Consider the following 27,753-nt stretch of genomic DNA (forward strand, 5'->3'; position numbering starts at 1 on the left):
GAGCACCGCGTTGACTTTCCATACCTCAACCATGGCAGCCCCTCAATCAACGCCACCCCACGTCCTCTCAGTGGCGACCTCAGCCTCGCATAATTTCTCCAAGAGCGCCGTCTCTTCCATCAAACTTATCGCCAATCTCGGCGTGGAAGGTGACTGTCACGCCGGCGAGACCGTTCAGCACCGCTCACGCCTCCACATCAAGCCTCCACCGGCAAATCTTCGCCAAGTGCACCTTATGCCAATAGAAGTGCTGCGAGATATATGCGCAACATTGCCAACTGACGAGATGAAGACACAGCTTCTGAAGCCTGGTGCACTAGGGCAGAATATCACCACCGAGGGAGTGGATCTCTTGAGTCTGGGTGCAGGGACGGAGATTCGGTTTGTTGGTGATGGCGTGGCTGCGGGCGATGAGGCGGTCATCGCCCTTACAGGGTTGAGAAATCCGTGTCCTCAAATTGACAAGTTCCAGGCTGGATTGAAGGACCGGTTCTTGGTTCGAGATGAAGCTCGTCACATTGTCAGGCGGTTGGCGGGTGTCATGGCTACAGTGAAAAAGGCAGGAGTCGTGCAGCCTGGGATGAGGCTGATTATTGACAAGCCTCCCCAGCATGTTCCGTTAGATGTTGTTTGATGCGATGACAGTCTCGGCCTTGCTGCTACTCCACGGCCGGAATCCGAAATGTGTTAGATATTCTCCGTTTCGAACAAGAATCTATCCGCTCAATTACGCTGAGCTACTCTACCACGCCTCTCTAGACGATCTCTCCCCCCGCATCAATAATTTCCAAAATGTCTGTTTAATTATGGAAAAGAACAAGGAGGACATGAAAAAAAAGAATACATTACCAACTTGCGTGCCGACATGTCGTCCTCTTGAAGATTGGATGGTGTTGATCTCGCGTGACGTCGGTCGAAAGCTCAGTTAAGAAGGTAAATTATTTAAATTTATTCAACCAGTTCTAGAATTAGTGATATTCTGTTCGCTGCTGTGGACTCTCTGTGTGCATCAGAATCATGCCACAAGCGCACGGCTGAGCTTCATACTCTCTTTGCCGGTTATACCCAATACCAATCCTTGCGACAATTCCACAATTCTTCAGAAGAGCCGAACAGCTGACGATTGTGGGTCGTTGCTTCTGGCGTTGATAGCCAACACCAGGTGGGTTGCAGTACTTTTGAAACATCTGTTCCTTTACGGTGATTGGAAGGCCTGTATGAAGCTTTGGATCTATGCTCCACGAGGCCGTGCCGACCTTGGCATTTTCCCAAGGTTAGTGCGCCATGTCCGGTGACGACGCAAGACTTGTCACAATTGGCCGACATAGTCGTGCCCTAGGCCAGATGTCGTTCATCTCGAGGTATCTTGAAGCGGAGCAGGGAGATGTGACAAACAAGCAGCGAATTCTTTCTGTTCAGCTCGCCACAGATTCTCGTACGCGAGGACAGTATGGTCATTCAAGGAATATCGAAGCGTCAAGGGGGATCTAGAAGACTTGCAGCTCGCGACAGGCGAGTGCAATCTGTCTGAGCAAGTTGTGTATAAATACCGCCGCAAGAGCACCGCCGTAATGGACCAACAAGCCCAAATCGTGCCCTTTCCTTCTTCACCAGTATCAACCAGAAAGTCTTGATCATATTCGTCAAGATGCATTCCCTCGACAACGCCATCACTGCTGTTGACGCGGTCAATCATCTCATCGACAATGCCGCTGAAAACGGACATGTCGTCAAGACGCCTGCTGAAGAGGCGCAAGCTCGCGAAGCCAAAGCAGAGGTAACTGTCATACACCTCCATATCCATCCACAGTGATACTGGATGGCCCTAACGACCTACACGTAATAACAGGCCGTGKATGCCCTCGGAAGAACCATCAGTGTGGTCGACTCGACCCTCGCCAAGCTGAGGAAGAACATCGCCAGCCGCCAGGGACTAGCCACACCATCTTTAGTTCAGCCTGCCTATTGCTACACTACATTCTCACCACGTATAAATCCATTGTCTTTGGCCGGATATCAAATAAAACCCTAAAGTGCGAGTCAAGGGGTCTGCAACATATATATCCCTTGCATTTCGATGGCAGGAGAATAACCGCAAGGCATAACTCTACATGGTATGCCTGTCTAAACTAGAACACTGCAGCGGTTCCGAAGTTACCTAGTGCCTGGCTGGATAGGAAAATCTCTTATCATCAACGGAAAGCAGTTTGCTCAAGAAATTACTTAAGCCCTGTGTCGGATACGACCTATTGCGCTTTATATAGTCAAAGAATATTTTTAATTTAGATAGAAGCGGTGAGTATAAGTGAAGGGGTCTGTAAGGTATATCCCCTTGCATTTCGATGGCAGGAGAGTAACGCAAAGAATACCTCCATATAGTACCCCTTACATAGCATACACATCCAAACTGGAAGACTGTAGCGTTTCTGAAGTTGCCCAGTGCCTGGTTGGATAGGAAAGTATCTTATTATTAATTAAAAGCAGTTGGCTCAAAAAATATTTAATCCCTATGTCGGATATGGCTTATTACGCATCATATAATTGAAGGACGTTTTAAATTTAGACGGAACCCGTGCAATTCACCATTTCTGTCCCGCATAACCACGCACTTTGCAGCTCAGAGTCTGGGAGCAACAGAGCAAGTATCAACAGGGCTTGAGATAATGATGACAGAGCAACCAGCTAGAACGGCAAGTACCTGTGTCTTGTCCCATCGAAAGCACGACCAGAAGCAAGAAGATGGACTGTTGGCAGCGGGGTTTGAGGATACTGCACTGTGCAGGGACACTGCTCTATGTCCATCCCCGCTATCGGTAGACGAAATGACTTCCTACTGGGCTGGCTACCTTGAAGGGGTTGAATCGTGTCATTTTCCTATCCTCAATAGGCAGGAAAATGGCAATCTGTCCCATACTGATGTCATCCAGAGAACTCTTCCCATCGGTATGAAGCTAGAAGGCTTCAGTAGGGCTCACAACGTGACGACGCGGGACATGATATTTCTAGCATGGGCGTTGGTGCTGCAGTCGTATACCAATTCTAATGAGGTGTGCTTTGGCTATATTCAGTCTGTCAGGGATATTGAGGGTGTTGGGGAAATTACAGGACCGTTGGTCAATGTGCTTCCCTTCCGAATGTCAGTCATGACGGATACAACCATCAGCCGAGCCCTGCAGGAAATCCATGCAGCCTCTCTAGCGAGCCTCCCACACCAAAAGTGCCTTCTATCTGATATTCATCGTATTGTGGATGTGACTGATGGATCGCTTTTCAATACGCTCGTTGATGTACAGTGGGGCCACGCCAGCCGCGAGAGGTCAGCGATGATCGTTCAAACTGTCAATAAGGAGATCCCCGAGGTAAGGCTCATTGGAATAATAACACTCCATACTGAGAGTTACGCAGACTAACTATCTCCCTAGTATGACCTCAAGCTGTCTGCGTGGATTGAGGGTGAAGAGACCAATATGCAGCTACAATATAAGACGACGTTGGTATCCAGCCAGCAAGCAACCAGCGTGTTGGCAACGCTCGAAACGGTTCTGAACAGCCTTATGGAGGATGACCAATCGGCGCTTACCAGCGTCGGCCTTTGTAGCGATCACGACAAGGCTTTGGTATGGGGGTGGAATGAGCTCACTCCCAACGGCGTGGAAATGTGTGTTCATCACCTGATCGCACAAAGCTGTGCAAAGCAGCCTGATGCACCTGCTATTTGCGCGTGGGACGGTAATCTCACATATCACCAGCTCGATGAAATCTCATCCCGCCTCGCAGGACATCTTCAGGGGCGAGGGGTGGGCCCTGGGATTGTAGTTCCCCTGTGCTTTGAAAAATCACGCTGGACCCCTGTGGCTATGTTAGCTGTGATCAAAACCGGCGCGGCCTTTATGCTTCTGGATATCTCCCATCCGCTCCCAAGGCTGAAAGGATTGTGCGACGAGGTGGACTGTTCGGTCATTGTGTCTGGCGTTGACCAGATGGATTTGAGCACGCAACTGGCCGCTGACGTTATAGCCTTCGGTGACAATCAGCAGCCCGGAGAAGCATCCTATGCCGAACCCACTGTGGAGCCCGGAAGCCCGTTATATATTATTTACACGTCAGGATCAACGGGGAAGCCAAAGGGGATAGTGATAGCCCATAAAGCCTACAGTACCGAGGCAACGGCATTGATAAAGACCGGGTTTTTGAATTGCTCGGCTCGGGTGGCGCAGTTCTCCTCGTATGCTTTTGATGTTAGCATTATGGACCATTTAACGACCCTAATTGCCGGAGCATGCGTCTGTATCCCATCCGAAACGAAGCTCCGGGACAACATGGTAGAAGCCATCAACAGCCTTCATGCTAGTCATGCAGTTCTCATCCCATCCATCTCCCGCCTGTTTCCTCCACACTGCAAAACCTCTCTTGTTACCCTAGCACTGGCTGGTGAAAGCATGACTCAAACTGATCTTACAAGGTGGGTGGATCGGGTGAGGCTATTCAATATGTATGGGCCAGCGGAGTGCTGCGTCATTGCGTCCATTCAGACGTCCTTCACCGCAAACTCCGATCCTCGCAATATTGGCCACCCTTGTGCATGTGTGGGCTGGGTAGTAAACGCGCTCGATGTCAACCAGCTCATGCCTTTAGGGGCTGTTGGTGAATTACTCATTGAGGGCCCCATTGTTGCGCAAGGATATTTCAAGGCTCCCGAGAAGACAGCAGAGGCCTTCATTGAGCCGCCGCCCTGGCTCATGAACCTCCGATCCAAAGATGCTCCCTCGACTCCAGTATATCGAACGGGAGATCTCGTCCGGATGAATTGGGATGGCACTTTGCACTATGTGGGTCGCCGCGACACTCAGGTCAAGCTCCGAGGACAACGCCTCGAATTGGGCGAGGTCGAAGAAAAGGTGCGGCAGAGCTTCGACGGCCTTGAAGATGCAGTGGCCGACGTCCTGACTCTCCCGGGGGCCAGGAACCAACAGCTTATTGCATTCGTCCGAGGTCCCGGATTGGGGAAGATCGGATCCGACCTCTTGGCTACCCCCATGCCGAGCTTCTATTCTCGGGTGTCCAAGGCAGAAGCACGGCTGCGTCAGGAAGTTCCGGGATTCCTAGTGCCCTCCATCTTTATCCCCCTGACCAGAATCCCCCGAACGGCGTCTGGAAAAGTCTACCGAGAGGGCCTCCGCCGTGCGCTGTTCGCCATTTCGCCCCATGCGCTGAGGCGCTATACTTCCCCGACAGAAATATCGAAAGAATGCCCCTCGACCGACGCTGAGCGACACTTGCAGCAGGTCTGGGCAGAGGTCCTCCATCTGCCACGAGAGGTTATCGGAGTCAATGACCATTTCTTCCATCTCGGGGGAGATTCAATCGACGCGATGAAAGCCGCTGCACTCTCCCTGACTGGGGAAGTAAGCGTGGGTGTTGCTGATATATTCGCACACCCCATCTTACGGGATCTGGCCGCTGCTGCAGCGCTTGTCGTCCAAGTTCCGACTCAGAGCGGTCAAGCATTTAGTTTGGCATCAGAAGAAGATGCTCCAGCTCTCATCTCCACACTGTCCAGCCAAGGACTTTTGCCCCTGGGGTCCCAGGTCGTCGACCTGCTGCCAGTAACGAGGATGCAACGATGGTTCATTGACCGAGACTCTTTACACTATCACAATTTTCACGTCCACGGGCCGTTGGATGTTGGCCGCCTGCAAGCGGCTTGCAATGCCATGATGACCCGATACAGCACCCTCCGCACGGTCTTCTTTCGCCGCAACGGCCGCCTGAACCAGGCAATCTTGCAGAATGTTCCTCTGCCTTTCGTGCGCTACACCACCGAGCAAGATCTTCTCCCTTGGGCTGAGTCCTTGTGGCGGGAGGATCGCGCACGCTTTAACCTGTACGACGGGCTACCGGTTCGTTTCTTCCTGGTATCCAGCTCCGATCTAGAACATCATGTGTTTTCCATCCGTCTTTCTCATACGCAGTACGACGGGGTTTCAATGCCCTTACTGTTCCGCGACTTGGCAGCTACATACAACAGCAACGATGTCGCCTTGCCGCCGACCCTGGCCTTCGCTGATGTGATCTATCAGCGGGCTTCCCAGCCAGCCGATACAGCCTTTCAATTTTGGCGGGAGTATTTGGACGGTGCCTCCATGACCATCCCCTTCCCCGCGAAAAACGCCCTGGAAGTCCAACAAAAGAACCATGAGACGCTCCGCCACACCCAGCGAATTTCCTTACCACCGATCTGTCCCGGGATCACAATGGCGACCCTGGTCAAGGCAGCGTGGGGCCTCTGTTTAGCGAACCTGAAATCCAGTACGGATCTCACCTTTGGCCACACCGTCAATGGCCGGAACATGCCCCTAACCCATATTGATAGGGCCCTGGGCCCTTGCCTCAATTACCTTCCGGTGCGGATCAATCTCAAGCGCACCTGGACAGTGCAGGACTTTCTCTACCACGTGCAGGAGCAGTATGTTCGTACCTTACAGTACGATTATCTTGAACTGCGAGATATTATCCGTCATTGCACCGACTGGCCCCCAGAGACAGATTTTGGCTGCATTGTACACCACCAGAACATCCAGTTGGTCCATGAACTACCCTTACATGACCTCCTGGCGGTGAATTACTCGGTCTTCACTCGGTTGGGTCTACACAAGGAAATTTTGCTGGTTACCGAGCCGTATGAGGACCACATGTCGATTGAGGTGCGTGCAAACACTCAGATACTATCACCCGAAGCCGGTCGCCAGATGGCTCGATCTCTATGCGAGATGATACAAACATTAGCCTATTCACCGGATATGCTTCTGGCAGAGAGATTGAATTTTTAGCCAACTGATGTGCTTTACCCTACAATGCATTTTCACCCCTTGCCACCCTTATCCACTAGTTGTCGTAGACGTGCACCTGTATAGTGTAGCAGAGAGCAAGTTGCAAGCGATCCAGTCTAATGCTCTCTTACATACCTTCACTGTCTGTGGAACCTGTGATCTATCCCTTGCTTCCTTGCCATGTTGGGTCCGGCCTTGCCTTTGAATTGCATGGCCACGTCATCGACACCAAAACCAGAACCCAGACCGCTGTTTTTGGAGATATTTGGACCCAGCACCCCTGCTGATCCTGCTTCTGATGTCGGCAGTAACGAGATAAACCGTCTCCAGAATCATCGACACTATGTTGACGACAGCATCCATCGAGAACTTTCTGGGTACCCAATTCGACTATCTGATCGGTATGGCCTTCTTACGGTCTTTCTATCCCCATCCGTGGATGAGCTGACCCATGGAAGTCGGTGGCGGCACGGCCGGTCTGGTGCTGGCAGCCCGCCTGAGCGAAGACGAGCAGGTCCAGGTAGGAGTGATTGAGGCAGGTTCATCCAAATTCGATGACCCCACGATCGATACGACTGACGGGTTTGCGGCGGCGTTTCAAAATCCCGACTACGATTGGATGTTCCAATCCACCCCGCAGGTAGGCCAGTCCCGGGATATCACATCACGTCACAAGCAGGAACCATATCTGTGGCCTAACACGAATGATTCAGACCGGATCCCAGGGAAGGATCTTCCATGTCCCTCGAGGAAAGGCCCTCGGCGGATCCAGCGCCATCAACTTCATGCTGTACTGCCGGCCGGCGGCAGCGGACATTGATCAGTGGGCGAGCCTAGGGAATCACGGCTGGTCGTGGGACCAACTCGCCCCGTACTACCAGAAAAGCAATCCCATCCGGGAAGATGAAAACGATACGAAGCTTCTCAAATCGCAGAGGGATTGTCCGATTCCCTTGTCCTTGCCCCTCACTCGCCACGTTCTCGAGAACCGCTTGATCGATGCATTCATGCAGGTCACCACGCTGACCGCGGCGAAACGACCATGGGACGGCGACATCATGGGTTCCTACCGGCTGCTCACGACTCTCACCAACGATGAGACAGGGGATGGACAGCCCCGGCGCGCATACGCCGCCAGCGGCTACTTACGACCAATTCTCCATCGCACAAACCTGCACCTCCTCAGCGAGACCATCGCATGCAAGGTCCTGCTGGACCGTAGCGCATCGCCTCCCGTGGCCCGTGGCCTCCAGCTGTGGCACCAGGGGGCCTACCATGAGGTGATGGCCCAGCGGGAAATTATCATCGCGGCAGGCAGCGTGAAGAGCCCGCACTTGCTGGAGCTCTCGGGCATCGGAGATCCTGCGGTGCTAACCGCCGTGGGGATTGACTGTATCCACCCCATGCCTGATGTCGGGCAGCATTTGAGCGACCATCCCTACACGACGGTCACGTACGCAGTGGCTCCGGGCCACAGCACCACKAACTTCATGTGTCAAGACCACGACCAGAACGAGCAGTCCGAGTCGATTGACGCAGCCTCCGCATTTCGCGGGCCCTGGACTCTCTGTGCCTTTGTGGGCCCAGACGAGGTGATATCCGTCCCGCCGACAGATTCAGAGAAGAAGACAGAGAGAATGGAGCGCCCCCGTCGGAGCCGCCCAGCCATCCAGCTGCTTGGCATGGGGCAATACTTAGATCCTGGCGTCACCGGCACCGATTACAGCCCGGCGAGTGCGGACCGTTACACGTATATGGTCAGCGTAACGCATCCGCGCTCCCGGGGAAGCTGTCATGTACGCAGCGCGGATCCCCTGGCAGCGCCGGCTCTTGATATTGGATTGCTGTCGAGCGCCGACGATGCCGATATGCTCGCGGCAGGCGTTCGACTCGCCAACCGGGTCTTCCAATACGCCGGGTTGTCGCCGAGCAGCCGGCTGGTCCCTCCGCCGGAGATAGATGTCGACAACCAGGCACAGGGACGGACGTACGTTCAGGGGGCCAGCAGCAGCTTCCATCATCTGGCGGGCACCTGTAGCATGGGGCGCGTGGTGGACGAGAGGCTCCGCGTGCGCGGCATCTCCCAATTGCGAGTGGTGGATGCCAGCGTGATGCCGACCCAGATCAGTGGAAACATCATGGCTACAGTGTATGCTATTGCAGAACGGGCGGTGGATTTCATCCTGGAGGAGAGGGGATGGAACTTGTCTATGTCTACTTGCGGTTCCGCTTAACCGCCCCCCTTACTCCATGTGTCTATCACAACCGGTGCCTCCGCCTTGCAATTTGCAGGCCCTCGGATTCGCATACATTCTAGATACTCTCGATGGTAAGCAAAGAAGGAATAAAGTGCTTGATTATTCTGGGCCTGCTGGGGCTGCTGTTCCAATGACGTAGGTGTGAGGATAAAGAACCAAATAAAAGCATCGAATCATTCTGGGGCTATCTCCAACCAAAATTCACCAAGGATGGGATAAGATTGAATCACGACTTTCCGCTTTCATTGTCGCATCAAGCTCCAAAAGTGCCTCTTCAGCTCCTGGTCTTTGCCTAATATCCCGGTCATACAAGCGGTGGTTGTGATGGCACCAGTCTTCTGCACACCACGCATGACCATACACATATGGGCGGACTCGATGACGACGGCGACTCCAACGGGGCTGAGGATCTGCTCGATGGCGTGAGCGATCTCCTTTGTGAGACGTTCCTGGATCTGCAGTCGGCGGGCGAATACGTCGGCGACGCGGGCCAGTTTGGACAGGCCCAGGACGCGGCCGTTCGGGACGTAGCCGATATGGACCTGATTGATTGATAAGTTAGGGTCATGATTTATATAGAGATTGATTCCCTTCCTGGAGGGAGGGTGCAGACCTTGCCGTGGAAGGGAACCAGGTGGTGTTCACATAGACTGAAGATATCAATGTCCCTGACCAACACGAGCTCGCTGCTGTCAACCGTGAAGATGGCGTTATTGACGACCTCATGAACGGCGCGATTGTAGCCTTGGGTGAAGAAGAGCATGGCACGCGCGTATCGCTCCGGCGTCTGGACGAGGCCTTCTCGGTCGGGGTCCTCGCCCAGGCATTGCAGGATCGTCCGCATGGCGGCAGCAATTGTGCGCTGACGGGTCTGGGGGTCAAGACACACTCCCTCTTGACATCGGGTTGTCAGGGAGGTCGCCAGAATGGCATGGGCAGTGCCATTGGTGGTGAGCTTGGGCGAGTCCAAGGCTGTACGACCTGTCTATTGAGTCAGCTCCATGGGTTGGAAGTAAGAGAGCCCGGTCTATCTATCTACCTTCATCCGCTGTTGGCTCCACAGCGCTCTCGCTGACCTGGGGCAGTTTGGGACCGGACGTGGCCCGCAAGGGAAGATTTTCTTGATCTGGAAAAATGTATGAATCCATAGTGGCGATGGGAAGGAGATAAGCTACCTGCCTTGGACGGCGCCCTACATCCTAGTTAAGAGAGTTTCTGTTTCGCCGTATTCCACCGTCTCATTCTGCTCTCGGAACGACACCAAATCCAGAAGCAAGGAGACTTACCTCGATGCATGCATGCCTCCCATCCACCGTGCAGGGCAATCTACTTGTTTTCCTTCGTCTTTCACGTCACATCCCTAGCATGGGTCGTGGAGATATATACCGCTCCACGGCCCTTTAGAGAACCACCATCCGAGTCACCACCACCTTTAAATGAAAAGCGATCAATGACGCGCCTCATCATGCGGCTTCTCCTCCTCGCTGCCTCGGTGGCGATGATCTCTGCCACCGGGTCAGGAATGTGCCCAGTGGCGGCAAGGGACCGTTGCGTCCAGCCTCTAGAGTCGCCGACAGACATGAATGGCATTGCCTGGAACATCCGCGAGTACTGGATGAGACAGGTTCAGAACGTGCTCAGCGAAGCTTACTATCCCCGCGTATGCCCCCGGTACCCATTTGCAGCCGTGCTTGTCAACCATACCGCTGGCGATGGCGACCTGGGCGACATGATCTGCACTGGGCGGAACCAAGCCCTGGAAACCGGGAATGACATTCTGCATGGTCAGACTCCTTGCCGTACAAATCCCAGCCGCCTATCTAATCCAAACAGGCGAAATCTCCGCGATAATGAATTGTTCCGCGATACTCCAGGACGCGCACGGACAGTTTCGCCTGAGCCCCGACGAGGCGCGCATCGCCATGTCCAGTCTGACCCTATACAGCAATGCCGAGAGCTGCCCCATGGTATGAGCTTCTTTCTTTCTGGCGTTCTCCCATCTCTTTCCTTCTACGAGTCGAGAAACTGATGACATTGGACGCCAGTGCGCCGCCGCCATGCGCTGGGCCGGCATCCGCAATTACGTCTACGGTACATCGATCCAAACGCTCCTCGATGCCGGCTGGCAGCAGATTACCATCTCGTCGGCAGATATCTGGGCACAGTCCACGGCTTTGGATGGAGCAGATGGAGGGGGAATGGTGGGTCCCATCGGACCGGTGCTCGCGCGAGAGACGGACCCGTATTTTACCTGGCAGTATGATGCGTCCGCGCCCTGTCCGGGGCGATGTACTCGGGGGGTTGATGGACAGTGTACGTAAACAACCGACAATAGACAGCAGATGGCATGTCAGTACCCCTTCGCTGCAAGGAGTTGGTTGCTCCTCACGGCCTTCCTTGCTGAAGCATGTTAGTGCACGCATGGAGTGAAGCCAGCTGGCAGATGAGGAACGCAAGGGTAAATTGGCGGTCAACCCCGGGACATTGGGCAAAGTCCGTGGAATGTTGATCTACAATAACACTCCAGCTCATAGTGAAAAGCCCTGACCTGCCGACACCATACTTCCCCATAGACAGACACCATGGGCAAAGAGATCCTGTTCAACGACCACTGGGAAACCCGCCTCTTTATCAACGGGGAATTCCGCACCTCTGGTGATGGCAAGCGATTTGATGTGACCAACCCGTACACGGGAGATGTCCTCGCACACGGTTCGTCTCGTCCCTGGCTTCCTTCCCCCAGCAGACCCCCGTCGTGTCCACTAATGCCGTGCTATCAACAGTCCACGCAGCAAGCAAAGACGACACCAATGATGCTGTCCGCGCCGCCCTGGCGGCCTTCCCCTCCTGGCGAGATCTGCAGCCCTCCGAGCGTGGCGTGTATTTCCTCCGGTTGGCCGACCTGGTCGAGGCCTCGGCCGGCGAACTCGCTCGGCTCGATGCCATGGACTCGGGCATTCCCATCTCGCAGGCGAGAGGCACCAAGCTGATCACAACGAGCCTGCGTTACCTCGCTCAAGCTGGATGGACCATTCAGGGAACAACCAGCACGAACACTCGCCACCATTTCAACTACACCGTCCAGGAGCCGTATGGCGTGGTCGCGTGCATCGGCGCGTCCAATATCCCGCTAATGCCGATGGCGTGCGATGTGGCACCCGCACTGGCAGCGGGCAACACCGTCGTTTTCAAGACCAACGAGAAAGACCCACTGGCGGTCTGTCTGTCTTTCCCTCCCATGGCTGACTCCGTTCTAACGGTTTCTCGCAGCTGCTCGCCCTCGCCCGGCTCGTCCAGCAGGCCGGGTTCCCTCCCGGGGTGTTGAACATCATCTCGGGCTTCCGAGACCCGGTGGGCAGCACCCTGGCCGCACACCTGGACGTCCGCTGCCTGACATTTGCCGGCAGTCCCGGCGCGACCCAGGAAATCCTCGCCACTGCGGCAAGGTCCAACATGAAGCGCGTGAATGCGCACTCCGGCGGCGGCTCAGCGGCCCTCATCTTCGCTGACGCCGACCTGGCGCAGGCGGCGGCCGACACGACGTCCAGCATCCTGTCCCTGAATGGACAGAACTGTATGGCGAACACGCGCATCTTCGTCGAGGCGGCCGCGGCAGAGGAGTTCGGCCGCTTGCTGCGCCAGCAGTTTGCCGAGTCCGTCCATCCCGGCGACCCGCTCGATCCGAGCACGACGGTGGGACCGTCCATGGATGATGAGTATTTCACCATGTTGAAGACGGCAGTGCAGACGGCCTACCGCGACGGCCGAGTGGTGGTCGGCGGCAAGATGGGCGAACCCGCCGGCGGCCGGTTGTTCTTGCAGCCCACCATCGTGGAGGAGGTGCCGAGTGACTCGCCGCTGATGCAAGCGCCGGCCTGGGGGCCCCTGCTGGTGGTGAATCGATTTGAGTCCGAAGATGACGGGCTGCGTATGGCAAATGCCTACCCCTTTGGGCTCTATGCGGCCGTGTATACACGCGACTCGGACAGAGTGCATCGTCTGGTGCGCCGGCTGGACGTGGGAAACGTGGCGGTGAACTGTTCTGGGCCCACCCTAGCCTTTGATTTGCCATTTGGAGGGAGGAAGATGAGCGGCGGAGCCACGAATGGGGTGCTCTATGCTATGGGGAATTATCTGCAGAATAAGTCGGTGTTGTGGAAGACCTGCTAGCTGTTATAATCTGTCTCTCTCTATCTACTCCCCATAGAGCTTTACTTGGCGTTCTACATCCTTCATAAACGGCTGGATATTATGTAGTAGAGCAGTAGCGGTTGGGTATCATCTAGTGGAGCTGCAGCGTATAGATGTGCATTTAGTTGTGCATTTAGTTTCTCTCCTCAGGCATCAGATTCGGGCACACACACAGACGACCCTGGGGATCCCAGCTCTGTCGCACGGCCATCAGTCGTTCTGAGCACTCCTCCGTCCAGAATCGACCTGGTCGCCTTTMCGGATCTGCCTCCCCAATGTATGATCCCGCAGAATGGGCGTCAATGGACCGCACAAAGCCGTGGGCCCACTGTCGGCAGCGCTCATCGTCATGTGCATCTTCCCACACGGCATACAGGGCGACATACTGGTCCGACTGGATGCTGAGCGCCATGTCCGTCAAGGGCTTGCGACTGCGGGGCACCATCGGCGACCAGAAGGCAAAGCTCCGTCGGTGCGGGAGTGTCAGGAAGGCGGGCGCGAGTACGGAGACGACATCCACCCCGTCCCTCAGAAAGGCGTTGTCCGAGCAGCATCGGTACCCCGGGAGATTCGCCGCGGCTTGCATGGCGAACAGGCTTTTCATGCTATTGGGCTGCACGGCGGACTCCATGAGGGCACCAGGGGGACGGCGTGCGTGAATCAGGGACAGGATGTCTTGCGCATCGGCGGCTGTCTCTTGCCTGGTGATGAACTGTACCAGGAGACAAATATCCTCGCTGTCCGCCGGGTAGTACGCGAGGAGCTTGATTTCGGTGTTTTCTCCCGCGATGGGAATGACGGCCAGGGACCATTCAAATGCTGGCCGGTAGTGGTGTTGGGGGTATATGTAGGCCGAAGACCAGAGCCCCTGGGGCTGGCAGGGCATCACTCGGACCTGAAAGCAGACCACGATGGCCGGAAATGCCGGTCCAGCCCCTCGGGCAGCCCAGTACAGATCCGAATTGTGCTCCTTATTGCACCAGATCAGCTCCCCCTGTACCGTCACGACCTGGACAGCCTCGACGGCCTCGCAACCCCAGCCCCAACCCTAGACGAGGTCAACCCACCCCTCCTAAACAATAATAGCAGCGGCTGGTCAGCAGATGGAACAAACCTGAAAATTCCACCCCATGCCTCCCTGAAGCAAGAAACCCCCCAGACCAACGTCCGGGCAATGTCCGCCGGGGAAGATGAGCCCTCGCGGTGACAGCGCATCATCGAGTTCTTTGCTAGTCACGGCCGGTGTCACCATAGCCCGTTCATTGGCGAGATCGATGTCGATGTTCTTCCAGTCTCCCAGGTCCAGAAGAACTGCATCCTCGTGGAGACTCCACACGGGTAGCGAATGGCCTCCAGACCGAACGGCCAGCCTACAATTCTCTCGGGTCGCCAACGCAACCCCGGCCAACACATCCTCGATGCCCAGGACTCGAACCACCACGCGCGGCAGATATGGCGGTAGACGGCCGTTAAACACTCTAAGCCGGCTCAGCGTTGCATATGCATCCGCGTTGGTGTTGTTTCGCCAGGTGATACTCATTGTAGACAGGGAGGTACCTGGATGTCAGCCGGCGGGACAAGGACGAGCCACTGTTCAAGGCAGCATATAGAGATTGGGCGTAGATCGAATACCGAAGGTTTGGCAGTGGAAGCAGGAGGACATAAGGCCAACAGAACCGACGGAGGAGAGTGTGGAATACACCACTCATGAACCATGCTTGGAATGTAAGGAGAGAAAGCATCCTGACAGGTGACCAACTACAGGGAAGGGAGGGCCCCGCCTTACAGTAACACGTCGCCTTGCTTGTGTAGCCTTGCAGGGGAATGTATGCGTCTTCGCATACCCTGCTTCTGTCCCTCTGGCAGCGAAAACGCACCTTGACTCATCGCAGAAGACTAGCGAGAGGGAGCTGAGACCAAAGTTACTCTCGCAGTCTGCACCCATTCTCATCCGCCCTTATCTCCTCCAACTCTACGTTACCAGTTTTTCATTCTCCAGCGACAGCGTCTATGGGAGACAGCCACCCCCAGATTCTAGTGCCCTCCCGTCCATCGGTCGTGGATGTCGTCCAGCTCCGCCAGGTGGAATTTCCTCTACCGGCCGCTGACGAAGCATGGCATCGTCAGGGCATACCCCAGCCATGCCGACTGGACCTCCGACTCTTCTTCTCTTCCATCGCAGCCTCAGCAGATTCAGATGATGTCGGCCTGACTCTCGATTACGGCCGCCTCTATCGCCAGCTCAAGGCTAACATTGAGCGCGCACAAGACGCTCAATCCCCCATTTCCGCCCTGGCCCKGCGCCTCCAAGGCATGGACGGGACGTCTCTGGAAGAACGGTTGCTGCCCAACAAGCAAGATCTTCGTCTCACGGCAGGAGTTCTGGCGGTTTCGGGGCTCGAGCTTCTCCTGGAATGTGCGGTACGTGCCCCATTTGCATCCCGGCCAGCCCAATACGCGTGGATGTGATTGACCTGAATGCACTAGACCGGTACTGGTGAGCAGACGGGATTGGCGCCGCCCATTCGGTCGGACTTTGGCCAGTGTGAGGTCCTCCTGTGCCTCCCTAAGGCCGTTCTCCGCGCCAACGAAGGCCTTCGCTACCGTAGCATGGTCTCGCTCGTCCAGAACGGACCCGAGTTCGTGGTCCTGGAGGAGGAGGTCCAGATCAATGGAATCCAATGCCACTGCGTCGTTGGGATCAACCCGCACGAGCGGCGGGAGAAACAGGCGGTGATGATCAACCTGATCTTTATGGGGCCGAGCAACGGCCAGTGGGTATCTACCGTCCTGGATACCTATCAAGAGATGACCCGAGTGGTGACCGAGGTACGCTCCCTCCTCTTTCCCTCGATTGTCTGAGGTCGGTCCCAATAACACATCCCCAGGAGGTGGAGGCTTCGTCATTTGGCAGCGTGGAGGCTCTCGCGACCCTCGTGGCCAAAGTTGTCACGGTTGACTTTGGAAATGAGACGGTGACAGTGCGGTTGGAGAAATCCCACGCTCTCGCATTTGTTGGGGGGTCTGGACTGGAAATTACGCGATCCAAGCGCTTCTTCGAAGGAGGCAGCGAGTTTTAGGAATAGAACGTCCAAAGTCGAGCAACCTAGTGGAGTGTAGCATACACGATAGACTCCGGTGCTCCTCTCGTGGTGGAGAGGGCATCATCTTTCCTGGCCTTCAAGGCAATAATGGAGAAGAAATATGAAGTCTCTTGTTTGCTTTCACCCTGTCTTTCGAAGCTTGTGGGCGGCTTCTCACATACAGCGCTATATTCTCACTATCAATATTATATATTGTACGCCTTGTCCTTGGAACCATCTTCGTTGTGGACGTGTTAGCGAGCATAAAATCATGTAATTTGCTATCGGTCGAATCCACCAGGTCCGCTGATCCCAGCCGCGTGAGGAGTCTCTCATCAGCGAGACTACATAGGCAAGGGAGGAAATATAGCAGGTGTCTTGCCACGTATTTCAACTATTTGGGCTGGAAGAACATCCAAAGCCAGTCGCGTATGTATGTTTCCCTTGCATGTATGTTTGGTGAAACAATCCCCATCCTGCTGTGCTCTCGCCCCTGCGCCGCACGATTGGGGGTAGTACCTGTCAATACACAGTTATTTGCGTGCAACTCAGTATGCGGTGGTGATGTATTACAGTTTTATTCCCCTCACCCGTGTCCTAAACGTCTGATTCTTGTTAACGAACACAATACCCTATGATCTGTCCTATAAATATCAGCCAGCATGCACAAGCAGATATCTACTTTTTGCATCACCAAGAGACACGAACAAACATACCACAGGTATATTAGGCAATCCCGTCGTCTAAATTTACTTACCTGCCCTTACTACACTTCAAGAATCCTATCGGTGGTAGCAGCGATGACTATGACCCACAGCCTTCCATCGCCCGACGTCGAACAAACCCAGTACGACCAAATAGGAACCAAGAATCATCAACACCATGAAGTTCTTCCATTATTTCCCCCTTGTATTCAATTCATTCGGGAGCAATTGGGTGACATTCGTGGTGCCAAAATTTTGGACTTAGCCTGTGGCGACGGTTCTTTTGCACTGAGGTTTCTCAACTGGGGGGCAAACAGCGTGACTGGCGTCGACATCTCGCAGCTCATGATAAAACGCGCGCAGTCGAAGGCCGAGGGTTGCGCGGGACTCGATTTTTCCGTCCAAGATTGTGGGCAGCCATTGCAAAAGGGAGAGTACGACATGGTCACCGCCCTCTGGCTTCTCAACTATGCAAGGGACCGACGAGAGCTCGCAGTGATGTGGTCCAATATTTTCAATAACTTGAAGCCAGGTGGGCGCTTCGTTGGGATGGTTCCAAACTTTGACCTGCTCAAAACGCCAAATAGTTCGCTTGTAGAATCCGGTACATACCGCTACGGGGGGGTGGGCATGGAATTACTCGATCACCTCGCCGATGGAGTGCGTATGAAAGCCACCTTCAACCTCCAGACTCCCGTGAGCGTTGTCAACTACATGCTCCACCAAGGTCTGCATGAAGAGTGTGCACACCAGGCGAAAATGCGCGACCTGAAATGGATACAAATGCCTGCCATTGATATCATGAAGCTGGACGAGAAAAGTACTTCGTGCTGTCCTGTTTTCCAGGCCGTCACTGCGACTCGCCCGGCGAATCTAGACCTACAGGAGGATTAAGCCGAACTTGTCCTTTTTACGATTTTCACGTGGTCAAAGGTCTTTGAAAGCGCAGTTCAATTTCTACGGAGCAGCATCGCTGCTTTTGTCGGTCAATTCCGTTTAACAACTGCTATCTGCGACCAGAATGACCAGAAAGTTACGGGAGTATCGATTGATTTGGTAGAGAGATACAATCTAGCACTTCTGTTTTGGTTTAACCCCATATCTTACTAACAGTAATACGGCTGGGCTTGTCTCAATAGATGCGCCCACTCCCTTAATTGGCACTGTATCAGTGCCATTAACTGTCTTAATCACTCTCCCCTATCTCTAGTAGGATCTATTTATCTTTCATATCTTAGATTACCTAAACAGGCATGTCCCTGCCTATCTTAAGATACCCCCAAATTGACACCAAAACTTTTTCAACCTGACAGGGCGTCTGGCCAACCAGTCATGTAAAAATGATAGGTGCTACTGTAATATTCCAAAGAGAAATATTATTGGTTGGTCTTGCCATTTCTTATGAAAGGCGAAAACACATCTTATGCTTAATGCAGTTTGATCAACCGATAATGTTCATCTCGCCCTTTGTATATACCGATCAAACGAGTGAGACACCCAGCTCCTGTGATGAGCTGGTACACGAACTTTGGAAGGAGGTTGCCTTGACTGCGGATGATGTGGTAAAGATTTCGAGGAGCTGAAAGGCGGTGCGGGCTGATTGTTTGGTGTGGATGGATATGGTCCATTCGCAAGGGATTCCGCCTATGAATTTGTCATTCGGGCAGGTTGAGATCGGTGTTTGTGAATGAAGTACAGCTATGTCTTGCTCGGGCTTTAAGAGAGGGCAGTGCAGATTACCTAGCAGTTTTCCGTTAATCTGATATCAATTTAACAGCACATTCTGCACCCGTGAAGCGGAGCTATCATAGCCCTAAGTAAATGGAACAGTCACTGATTGAGTACCTAGAGAATCGGCCCTGAGGAGCAAGTATTCCTGTATCACTTCTTCTTTTTACCTATCTTTTGCTCCGAAGGTCAAACTTGAGGGTGATCCTGTTCGGCCGGCGTTACCTAGTTCGTCGTCTCAATGCTCGACCTGCGGCTGTAGTTGACCCATCTCTACTTCAGGTGCGGGCAAGCGACGGCTATGTAGTGCGATTGGACGCTTTGATCTGTCCCCGCTAAGTGGCAACTGAGTTCACCTGCTCTCTGAGGGAGGCCGTGGCATATAAGAGCGGACTGAATTCGACCCGAAGATCTTCTGAAGTAGTAACTGGTTCAACGATATACCCTTTCGGCAGAATACCAACCCTGAGAAAAAMACCATGTCTGAATCTATTATCGAGCTGTTTCTAAAAGACTACGAGTCCCATCTTTCCTTTTACGGTTGGTCTTGCCTCCTACGCCAGATACAATGCCGCAAAGCCCTAGTGGAGAGTAGCATCCCAGCAATCGTCGCGGCGCGGGCCAAAAATCCAGAACGACTGTTGGCGAAGCTTCGCCAGAGGGCCCAGGAGAAGCACTATCAATCTGCGGAAGACATTTTCCGTGATCTTGGGGACCTTGTCGGGGTGCGAATTACGCTCTACTAGCCTGATCAGGAGAGCGAGATCGAGGTTATCCTGCGCAGATTGTTCCAGGTTAAGGATGTGAAGCGGCACGACGAGACCCTTGTCCCTGTTCCAAATGTCGCAGTTTAATCGGACGCTCTTCAGTTATCTACAGTGACAGCCGAGGGTCCGTATGTGCCGCGGTTCCATGGATACAGGGCCACGCATTTCCGCGTCAAGGTCCGCGATGAGGACTTCACGGAGCCCGGCGACAACACCACCCGCCGCCAGCAAACCATGATCAAAGTTCAGGTGGCCTCATTGCTCATGCACGCCTGGTCAGAGGTTAATCACGATCTCGCGTACAAGACACTTAACGGCCACCTCTCCAAGGACGAGCTCCGCATGCTGGATGGTATTAATGGGCTCGTGCACACAGGTGAGGTCCTACTCAGCCAGTTCAAAGTCTCTGTGGAAGCTCGTATTGCGGTCCAGAAACGGCGATTCTCCAATTACTTCGATCTGGGCGCCTTTATACCGCGATACGCGCCTTATCATCCCCMGGGGCCCGGGGGCGCATACCGCATGGGCTCACTCTCCTGGCTGCTGTATGTGACGCGGCATCTGGGTATTAACTATCCTGAGGCGCTGGGGAAGCGATTAGAGCGTTGGTCGGCGGAACCTGCGAATCTGATGAACTACCCCTTAGTCCAATCGATTCTGAACTTCATATTTTCCGAGTGGGATGCACGTGCTCTGCCAACTCTGGAGCATCTGTTCCTTCAGCCTGCGTTGAATGACCAGTTTCGGTTGGGAACTCCAGCACTTGAGCAGAGATTAACAGTGTATTGTCATATCCTGGCGTATGCCTGGGACGCGAAGCTGCTGCTCCTGCCTGATGGAGGCGATGGGAGCTCGATCAGTCTTCCTCCGTCGTACAAATGGCTTAATGACGCTGGTTACCTAGTTTCTGAGACGAAATTCAATCCGTCTGGTGAGCAGTTAGAAGAGACAGCGGTGCATTAGGGAGTTGTGGGATTGGTTTGTGAAAAGCTCGAGGGCGGGCTCGTGTTGCATTTGGAATTGCGCGGGCGCGGGCCGAGAATAAGTGTCTGTCGTTGGAAGTGTAATTGGAAGATATCAATCTAATATAGTAGGCCACACTTTTGAGTAGAAATTTGATGGAAATTCCGTGGGTTGTTGTCCTTATGCGTATCGTCCTAGAGCCATGAGTTGTGTCGCTGGATAAAAACCGACTTTAGTCTCAGAGTAAGGGGTAGAGGATGATCCAACAAATGACAATATGAAGGAATCGACGACGATTGAAGGGATCGCGAGGAAAGAGTGGGAGGGCAAATAATATACTGATTGGATGTTGACAAGGACGGTTAAGTTCTTATTACTTGTTCTCCGCTTAGGAAAAAGGTGGGAATAGCATCACGGCAGGTGATTTGCTAACCAAGCCATTTGTATAATTAGCGATAAATGACCGGCCCCGGTACTAGTAGCAAAACCTCGGCCGAACAGACAAATCAGCTATCAAGACAATGGGTTCTCCAGTTCCCCAGAGAATGTATTTAAATTAAACTTCGGCTCTCTCCGCGCATTGGCGCTGTGCAGTATTGAATCTCATTGTGTGTGGCTAGCATGCAGTTGTCCCCCTGACCACTAAAACCTCTTCTAGCGACAGTCATTAATATCTTGGTATCAAGTGAACCCTCTGTGTGGTTGGGATGCCAGCCTTCATTTTAGCCTTCTTTTAGCGTATATACAGAAAGCACGATAATCCACTTTTATTGAATAATTCACTGAGATCAACATTTGGATCTAGTGATGGCGCTAGAATCTTGGGCCACCTCATGAAAATAAAATAATGGAACCTCCCCGCGCAGTTCTTTTAACTCGCGAGAAATTTACTGTGCTACCCGTCTCGTAGTTCAAACACCATGCGTTTTTCCAGCATTGCTGTAGGCATAGCCAGTGTCCTTGGACACCTGGCTACTGCTTCGCCTGCCAAAGAACTTGCAGAACGTTCCTCTGAAGCTGCGAATTCCTACCTGGTCAAGGAGGGACTGTTCTCCTATGAGAGCATCCTCAAAGCCCTTGGGAACACTGGCAGCAATGCTCCAGGCACAGCGGCTGGATTACTCATTGCGAGCCCTAATACAGAGAATCCAGACTGTATGTGCCGCCAGAGAAACCCTCTGATAGAAAGAAGCTGACTCGATCGACTCCGTTCTCTAGATTTCTTCTCATGGACGCGTGACACGGCATTAACTTTCAAAGGACTTGTTGATATCTTTGTTGAGGGCAACAAGTTCCTCGGTGTCAATTTCGACACCCTTGAAAACCACATTCAGGACTATATCTCTTCCCAGGCCGTCTTGCAGAACGTATCCAACCCGTCTGGCAGGCTTTCTGATGGGTCTGGCCTCGGCGAGCCCAAGTTTGAGGTTAATTTCAACCCATACTCCGGCGGATGGGGCAGACCCCAGCGCGATGGTCCTGCTCTTCGTGCCATTGCCATGTTGACCTACATGCGCCATCTGATCCAGCAAGGAAAGCAATCTGTTGCTTCCAACCTCATCTGGCCCGTTGTTGCCAACGACCTCGCCTATGTCGCTCAATACTGGAATCACACCGGGTTCGACCTTTGGGAAGAAATTGACGGCTCTTCCTTCTTTACGACTGCCGTTCAGCACCGAGCTATGGTTGAAGGCAGTGCGGTAGCTCAGGCTCTTGGGAAGGCGCACGGGGCGTACGACTCGGTCGCTCCACAGATTCTCTGCTTCCTGCAGAGTTACTGGAACGGGAGCGTTATTGTCTCGAACATTAACGTCGATAATGGCCGCTCGGGCATCGATCTCAACTCGGTCCTCACCAGCATTCATACCTTTGATCCTGCGGCTGGTTGCGATGATTCGACCTTCCAACCCTGCTCGTCTAGAGCTTTGGCAAACCATAAGGTCTATGTGGACGCTTTCCGCTCTATCTACGGTATCAACGCTGGTCTTGGCCCTGGAAAGGCTGCAAATGTAGGCCGTTACCCCGAGGATGTTTACCAGGGAGGGAACCCATGGTAGGTCAAACCAATCTTGTCAATTATTACGCGCATGTTTCTGATTGAACCTAAGGTACCTTGCAACCCTTGCAGCAGCGGAGCAGTTGTACGATGCCCTCTACCAGTGGCAGAAACAAGGTTATCTGACCGTCACACAAACCTCCCTCGCGTTCTTCCGGGACTTCTCGTCGACTGTCAAGCCAGGCACTTACAAGTCCAACGACCCCACTTACAAATCTCTGACCGAGGACATTCGCACCTACGCTGATAACTTTGTCTTCCTTGTCGAGCAATACACCCCAAGCAACGGCTCGTTGGCTGAGCAGTATGACCGCAACAGCGGCGTTCCTCTCTCGGCCAATGATCTCACCTGGTCCTTTGCAGCCTTTCTCTCTGCGCTTCAGCGCCGCCTCTCCATTATGCCGGGCTCGTGGGGCTCGTCATCTGCCAATACTGTTCCTACTACCTGCAGCACAACTACCATTACAGGCACCTACAGTGCTGTGGCGCCTCCATTCCCTACCTCTACCGCTCATTGCGTCACCGCTGTGACCGTTCCTGTTACCTTCTGGTTGATCGAGAACACCTATTGGGGCGAGAATGTGTACATGACCGGTAACGTCAGCGCTCTCGGCAACTGGAACACGAGCGCGGGCTATAGTCTGAATGCCGGTCTCTACACCTCCAGTGAGAATATTTGGTTTGCCACAGTCAAGGGACTTGCGCCGGGTATTACCATCGAGTACAAGTTCTACAAGACTGAGCCTGATAACTCTGTGACTTGGGAGGGTGGAAGCAATCGGGTGTACACGGTCCCTACGGGATGTCCTGTAGCGCCTCAGGTCAATGCTGTTTGGCAGTCTTAACGTACTAGCATTAGCTTCGGAATCGGTATCAATTTTAATACACTGGGATATCTTATGAATATTATGTTTGTCGAATGAGACTTCCTCCCGCGGATCCTATCATTGAAGGTCAACTGAATCCAGCATACAATCAACTGAGGCGACGAATCTCGTAATGTTATCCATAGGATTTCGTCGGCTATCGCTGCCCATTCCGCTCGATAAGCACTACATCTGTAAGTCTCGGTTTTAATGCATGGTACTATACTCCCCCAATCAATATCCCTGCAACAGTACATCCAACCCATGTTTGTTTGCTCATGGTTGCAACACCGGCAGAAGAAAAGCACTAGAATGCCACTCTGCTCAGCTGCCTCTACCCCGCGGGACTTTATTTGGTGAGTTCACCGTGCTTTTTTTTTTCTGGCTGGCGAAGCGTGTATAAAAGAGCCCAAGTGAGGCACTGACCTTCTATCTGCCATCTAATTTCTCAAACATTTCCTAGGCGTTCTGGTCCAGCTACTCAGCCCGCAAGATGAAGGCAGTTATCTACACTGGCGACAACAAGATCACGGTCCAAGACCGCCCAAGACCAATCGTTCTGGAACCCACCGACGCCATCGTCAAGGTCCTCCACACCACTATATGCGGGACCGATCTGCACATTCTCCAAGGGCATGTTCCGACATGCACTCCAGGCCGCATTCTCGGCCACGAAGGAGTTGGTGTAATTGACTCTCTCGGCGTCGCGGTCACGAACTTCACAGCCGGCCAGACCGTGCTCATCTCCTGCATCACCTCCTGCGGGACCTGCCATTACTGCCGCCGGAAGATGCCATCTCAGTGCGAATCCGGCGGGTGGATTCTCGGGAATAAGATTGACGGCACGCAGGCCGAGTACGTGCGCATCCCTCATGCGTCGTTCTCGCTGCATGCGCTGCCCGAGAGCATCGACCCCAAAGTCGCGGTTACGCTGTCAGACACGGTCCCGACTTCGTATGAATGCGGGATTCTGAACGGTGATATTCAGCCCGGGGCTACCGTCGCGATCATCGGAACTGGCCCGATCGGATTGATGATCCTGCAGATGGCGAAGAATCTGTTCGGTCCGGCGATGACGGTCGTCGTGGGACGGGGCCAGCCCCGGCTTGAGACGGCCAAGGCCATGGGTGCGGATCATACGCTGAGTGTCCTCGGCGGGCAGGAAGAGGTAATTTCTGCGGCTCTAGCGGTGACCAAGGAGCGAGGGTTCGATGTGGTGATTGAAGCAGTGGGGACGGTTGAATCGTTCGCGATTGCGCAGGCTCTGGTCGGCGCTGGAGGGACCATCGCTAGTCTGGGTGTTTTCGGGGAGTCGTGCGAGCTTCACTTGGAGAAGTTGTGGCATCGCAATATCTGTATGCTTGTATCTAGTCTACGATGATCAGGGCTGACTTTCTCGCTAGGCTTGCGGACTCGGCTGGTTGACGCTGTCAGTACCCCTGATGTTCTGAAGATGGTAGAGACAGGTGGCATCGATCCTCATTTTCTGGTCTCGCACAGTGCGTCTCGTCCATTCTGTTATCCTGGTCAAGCTAATGGCTGTCAGGTTTCACATTTGATGATATTCATGACGCTTACGAAGCGTTCGAGGTATCCTCCAAACATGGCGCTCTGAAGGTGGTAGTCAGCATGCCCGAGCCTATTACGAATGGTTCTGCATAGTCTTATCTCTGTCCTCGTTTCATTGCAGACAATAACCGCATTACTTATATATCCTGGCTATCCCAAGCAATCGTATTGTTCCCAATTATTGTCTAAGCAGATCAACCATGATGATGCCCCCCAGCGCCCGGCATGCCCCACGCCTTCTCCCCATTATGCATGCGATACCACCCATGCTCCAGGTTGAGCACTCCCCTCCCACACGCCGGGAACTTTGTCCACCCCGGCGTCCCCCAGGCCTGCAAGTCTGTCTCCCGATCAAGCAACATCTCTCCGCAGTGCCCTGTATGCCCCAGCCCCGCGATATATCCATCAAGGTGATCAAAGGTGCCGTCCAGGATCGCCTGGTGCGTCTTCTTCCACATAAATACGCAGTGCACGACATGGTACTCGTAGCTCGTGAAGAGGTACTCAAAGTCCCCCTGCCGGACATACTCCTTCGGGACGAGGTGGTGCCCCTCGATGTCGAGCGACCATTTCCAGTCTGTGTAGTTGAGGAAGTCGTTCGTCAGGTCCTCGTTGTAGCAGGCGGGTGGCAGCCAGGAGAAGGACATTAGGTCGAAATGGCATCCTGCTGCTTTGGCTTCGGCGGCGGAGGTGCCGCATCGGAAGAGGGATTCTGGTGATTGGGGAGTGCGGTGATCGCGTTGGCCATTTGTATACGCTATCAAGGTGAAGATGCCTGTTATTATGGAGATGGTGAGGGCCAGGCTGGAGAGGAGAGTCGCGTTAGAGCCGTGACCAGGACTGGCTTGTGGTGGTTGGGTTGGTGGTGTAGATTTATCGTAGACGAACTCCTCGTCTTCATCCCTCTTGAGGCGCGTGTAGTCCATCTTGTAAGATAGAGATAAGTTCTTCTCGCTAATTGTGCTTGAATCTGTCGAACGTTCGAAGATGCAGGTTCCAGAGCGAGGGTGTCGCGTCTTGTTAGTTCTGTTCCGCGTCGGCAGAGTTAGTATGCAAGGGATGAAGAGTTCAGATTTGCGACATCAAGGGAATGTGAATGGCTACTTCTGTGGTGTTTCCTGCAAGGGGCGTCTATTGGAACATGTCATTACCGTCCATTATGACATTCAAGAGCCTAGAAGCTGTATTAAATTGTTCATCAGACAGTAGAAGTCAGCCAGCACCGAATCAGACCTAAGATTAATACGAATCCAACGCCAGAAACCAAGCGACATGATTAATCCTCTTTGTCGACATGCACCTTCCGAATGCGACCCTTCATATAATTTTCCATCTGCAGCACAGGGACCTCAGAGATCTGCTTGCCACTCGCTAGATTCCAACTCTGCTCGTCGCGGCGTCCCTTGAGCGCGGCGCAAGGCCACTTGGCGAGATTGCGATCCCGGACAGATTCATGAATGAATTCGTTCGTGATATCGGACTCGTGGCCTGCCGGGTTATACCCCAGCGGTCTACGAGTGGATGTCCCTCCCAGTATACCCTGCAAGGTTCGCAGAATACTGCTGCTATCGACTTTCCCCAGACTCGTCGCCCAAGGAGTCATCTCGCTCTCCTCCGCACGCGGCGGATGATCGAATAGATAATAGTCAATGTCAAAGCTCAGCTGCCCATGCTTCATGCACTGCGCGATCATCCACGCCAGGGTGATGTTCGACAGGCGGGGATTCTCGCCTCCACCCCCGACATCCGTGTGAACTCCAGAAAACCACACCTGCAGCAACTCCTGTCCCTCGTTCCTGTGCGGGATATGCCACACAATCGGCTGGAACGCCGTTCGCTCCTCGTCCAGGGACAGCGCATGGAACGCACACCGCACATTCGGATGCAGCACCGTATTCCGCAGCTCCAGCTTCTCGCCCGAGTCCCGGCCCAGCCACGCCTTCTGGAACCCAACCGTGTCCCACACTCCGATGATCTCGACCGTGAATGGCGGCAAGGGATCGCGGAACCCCATCTGCTTGCGCTGTTCCTCGTTGTACCCCTTGATTTTGTGGTTGTAGAAATCATCATACACAAGCGCAAAGTTGTCCATGCCGCGCGAGGTCAGCAGACCCCATTGGCAGACGAGCCCGGCCACCGCGCGCGCCGTGTACGCGCCGCGTGAGAAGCCAAAGAAATAGATCTTGTCGCCTTCGCTGTAGTTGTCGACCAGGAAGCCGTAGGCGGCTCGGACGTTGGCGCTGACGCCCAGCCCGGCCACACCTGGTCAGGTCAGTAGCAATTCAGTTTTAGTCAGGAAGTCGCGTACGTACCGCCCCAGAATTTGTCTCCGAGACTGGTTCCCACGCCTTTCTGGTAGTAGACGATCTGGGGGATCTCGCGTTTTTGTCCGTCCTCGCCTTCGACGACAGCGGCGCGGCTCAGCGCTCTGCTAAAGCGAGTGACGTTTGACGGCGGTTGTGCCTTGTCGGCCAGCGAATCCTGCCATGTGCCTGGTCAGTTAGCAATCGTTTTCCACAAACAATGTAGAAATATATACCATCGCAGCACACGATGAGTCGTTTTGGTGGGTAGCGCTTGACACCAGACATGGTCAGGGTGTATTACAGATAATTCATAGAGGAGATCAGCGACAGACCTATAACAAAACAGTGATAAATTCTTCATCGGCAGACTGCAGCAGGGCCCTTATATCATAATCCAGCCTGTCGATGAGCGCATTGCCATTTTCTTTGTTG

At 53.7% G+C, this 27,753-nt stretch overlaps 15 protein-coding genes across 15 annotated transcripts; 11 read left to right on the forward strand and 4 right to left on the reverse strand.

Annotated features, from left to right (window-relative positions):
- Nucleotides 1-31: 31 nt before the first annotated feature.
- Nucleotides 32-634, forward strand: Asppvi_005487 (MOSC domain-containing protein; the record flags this gene model as incomplete). Its single annotated transcript, XM_043301408.1, has 1 exon — nucleotides 32-634. The coding sequence occupies one exon, from the start codon at nucleotides 32-34 to the stop codon at nucleotides 632-634; it is 603 nt and encodes a 200-aa protein (XP_043157343.1).
- A 1,014-nt stretch (nucleotides 635-1,648) lies between these two features.
- Asppvi_005488 (uncharacterized protein) lies at nucleotides 1,649-2,541 on the forward strand (the record flags this gene model as incomplete). Its single annotated transcript, XM_043301409.1, has 2 exons — nucleotides 1,649-1,777; nucleotides 2,485-2,541. The coding sequence occupies 2 exons, from the start codon at nucleotides 1,649-1,651 to the stop codon at nucleotides 2,539-2,541; spliced, it is 186 nt and encodes a 61-aa protein (XP_043157344.1).
- Nucleotides 2,542-2,822: 281 nt separating this feature from the next.
- Asppvi_005489 (nonribosomal peptide synthase) lies at nucleotides 2,823-6,830 on the forward strand (the record flags this gene model as incomplete). Its single annotated transcript, XM_043301410.1, has 2 exons — nucleotides 2,823-3,359; nucleotides 3,423-6,830. 2 exons carry the CDS (start codon nucleotides 2,823-2,825, stop codon nucleotides 6,828-6,830), a joined length of 3,945 nt encoding a protein of 1,314 aa, XP_043157345.1.
- A 343-nt stretch (nucleotides 6,831-7,173) lies between these two features.
- Nucleotides 7,174-9,064, forward strand: Asppvi_005490 (GMC family oxidoreductase; the record flags this gene model as incomplete). Its single annotated transcript, XM_043301411.1, has 3 exons — nucleotides 7,174-7,231; nucleotides 7,289-7,470; nucleotides 7,544-9,064. 3 exons carry the CDS (start codon nucleotides 7,174-7,176, stop codon nucleotides 9,062-9,064), a joined length of 1,761 nt encoding a protein of 586 aa, XP_043157346.1.
- A 266-nt stretch (nucleotides 9,065-9,330) lies between these two features.
- Asppvi_005491 (GTP cyclohydrolase I) lies at nucleotides 9,331-10,236 on the reverse strand (the record flags this gene model as incomplete). Its single annotated transcript, XM_043301412.1, has 3 exons — nucleotides 9,331-9,630; nucleotides 9,702-10,069; nucleotides 10,128-10,236. The coding sequence occupies 3 exons, from the start codon at nucleotides 10,234-10,236 to the stop codon at nucleotides 9,331-9,333; spliced, it is 777 nt and encodes a 258-aa protein (XP_043157347.1).
- Nucleotides 10,237-10,553: 317 nt separating this feature from the next.
- Asppvi_005492 (nucleoside deaminase) lies at nucleotides 10,554-11,409 on the forward strand (the record flags this gene model as incomplete). The annotated part of the gene is made up of 3 exons (XM_043301413.1): nucleotides 10,554-10,872; nucleotides 10,922-11,055; nucleotides 11,134-11,409. 3 exons carry the CDS (start codon nucleotides 10,554-10,556, stop codon nucleotides 11,407-11,409), a joined length of 729 nt encoding a protein of 242 aa, XP_043157348.1.
- Nucleotides 11,410-11,670: 261 nt separating this feature from the next.
- Asppvi_005493 (aldehyde dehydrogenase family protein) lies at nucleotides 11,671-13,258 on the forward strand (the record flags this gene model as incomplete). Its single annotated transcript, XM_043301414.1, has 3 exons — nucleotides 11,671-11,800; nucleotides 11,872-12,305; nucleotides 12,359-13,258. 3 exons carry the CDS (start codon nucleotides 11,671-11,673, stop codon nucleotides 13,256-13,258), a joined length of 1,464 nt encoding a protein of 487 aa, XP_043157349.1.
- A 154-nt stretch (nucleotides 13,259-13,412) lies between these two features.
- Asppvi_005494 (FAD-binding oxidoreductase) lies at nucleotides 13,413-14,819 on the reverse strand (the record flags this gene model as incomplete). Its single annotated transcript, XM_043301415.1, has 2 exons — nucleotides 13,413-14,327; nucleotides 14,394-14,819. The coding sequence occupies 2 exons, from the start codon at nucleotides 14,817-14,819 to the stop codon at nucleotides 13,413-13,415; spliced, it is 1,341 nt and encodes a 446-aa protein (XP_043157350.1).
- A 470-nt stretch (nucleotides 14,820-15,289) lies between these two features.
- Nucleotides 15,290-16,359, forward strand: Asppvi_005495 (dihydroneopterin aldolase family protein; the record flags this gene model as incomplete). The annotated part of the gene is made up of 3 exons (XM_043301416.1): nucleotides 15,290-15,700; nucleotides 15,767-16,108; nucleotides 16,168-16,359. The coding sequence occupies 3 exons, from the start codon at nucleotides 15,290-15,292 to the stop codon at nucleotides 16,357-16,359; spliced, it is 945 nt and encodes a 314-aa protein (XP_043157351.1).
- An 803-nt stretch (nucleotides 16,360-17,162) lies between these two features.
- Nucleotides 17,163-17,960, forward strand: Asppvi_005496 (class I SAM-dependent methyltransferase; the record flags this gene model as incomplete). The annotated part of the gene is made up of 1 exon (XM_043301417.1): nucleotides 17,163-17,960. The coding sequence occupies one exon, from the start codon at nucleotides 17,163-17,165 to the stop codon at nucleotides 17,958-17,960; it is 798 nt and encodes a 265-aa protein (XP_043157352.1).
- A 1,313-nt stretch (nucleotides 17,961-19,273) lies between these two features.
- On the forward strand, nucleotides 19,274-20,524 carry Asppvi_005497 (uncharacterized protein; the record flags this gene model as incomplete). Its single annotated transcript, XM_043301418.1, has 2 exons — nucleotides 19,274-19,519; nucleotides 19,664-20,524. 2 exons carry the CDS (start codon nucleotides 19,274-19,276, stop codon nucleotides 20,522-20,524), a joined length of 1,107 nt encoding a protein of 368 aa, XP_043157353.1.
- Nucleotides 20,525-21,444: 920 nt separating this feature from the next.
- Asppvi_005498 (putative glucan 1,4-alpha-glucosidase) lies at nucleotides 21,445-23,425 on the forward strand (the record flags this gene model as incomplete). The annotated part of the gene is made up of 3 exons (XM_043301419.1): nucleotides 21,445-21,679; nucleotides 21,743-22,577; nucleotides 22,633-23,425. 3 exons carry the CDS (start codon nucleotides 21,445-21,447, stop codon nucleotides 23,423-23,425), a joined length of 1,863 nt encoding a protein of 620 aa, XP_043157354.1.
- Nucleotides 23,426-23,939: 514 nt separating this feature from the next.
- Asppvi_005499 (putative zinc-containing alcohol dehydrogenase) lies at nucleotides 23,940-25,108 on the forward strand (the record flags this gene model as incomplete). The annotated part of the gene is made up of 3 exons (XM_043301420.1): nucleotides 23,940-24,801; nucleotides 24,850-24,945; nucleotides 24,993-25,108. The coding sequence occupies 3 exons, from the start codon at nucleotides 23,940-23,942 to the stop codon at nucleotides 25,106-25,108; spliced, it is 1,074 nt and encodes a 357-aa protein (XP_043157355.1).
- A 101-nt stretch (nucleotides 25,109-25,209) lies between these two features.
- On the reverse strand, nucleotides 25,210-25,941 carry Asppvi_005500 (uncharacterized protein; the record flags this gene model as incomplete). Its single annotated transcript, XM_043301421.1, has 1 exon — nucleotides 25,210-25,941. The coding sequence occupies one exon, from the start codon at nucleotides 25,939-25,941 to the stop codon at nucleotides 25,210-25,212; it is 732 nt and encodes a 243-aa protein (XP_043157356.1).
- A 350-nt stretch (nucleotides 25,942-26,291) lies between these two features.
- Nucleotides 26,292-27,606, reverse strand: Asppvi_005501 (T6SS phospholipase effector Tle1-like catalytic domain-containing protein; the record flags this gene model as incomplete). Its single annotated transcript, XM_043301422.1, has 3 exons — nucleotides 26,292-27,277; nucleotides 27,328-27,507; nucleotides 27,555-27,606. The coding sequence occupies 3 exons, from the start codon at nucleotides 27,604-27,606 to the stop codon at nucleotides 26,292-26,294; spliced, it is 1,218 nt and encodes a 405-aa protein (XP_043157357.1).
- Between the last annotated feature and the right edge of the window lie 147 nt (nucleotides 27,607-27,753).

This window comes from Aspergillus pseudoviridinutans, assembly GCF_018340605.1.
Source record: "Aspergillus pseudoviridinutans IFM 55266 DNA, scaffold_4, whole genome shotgun sequence".
NCBI classification, from domain to species: Eukaryota; Fungi; Ascomycota; class Eurotiomycetes; order Eurotiales; family Aspergillaceae; genus Aspergillus; species Aspergillus pseudoviridinutans.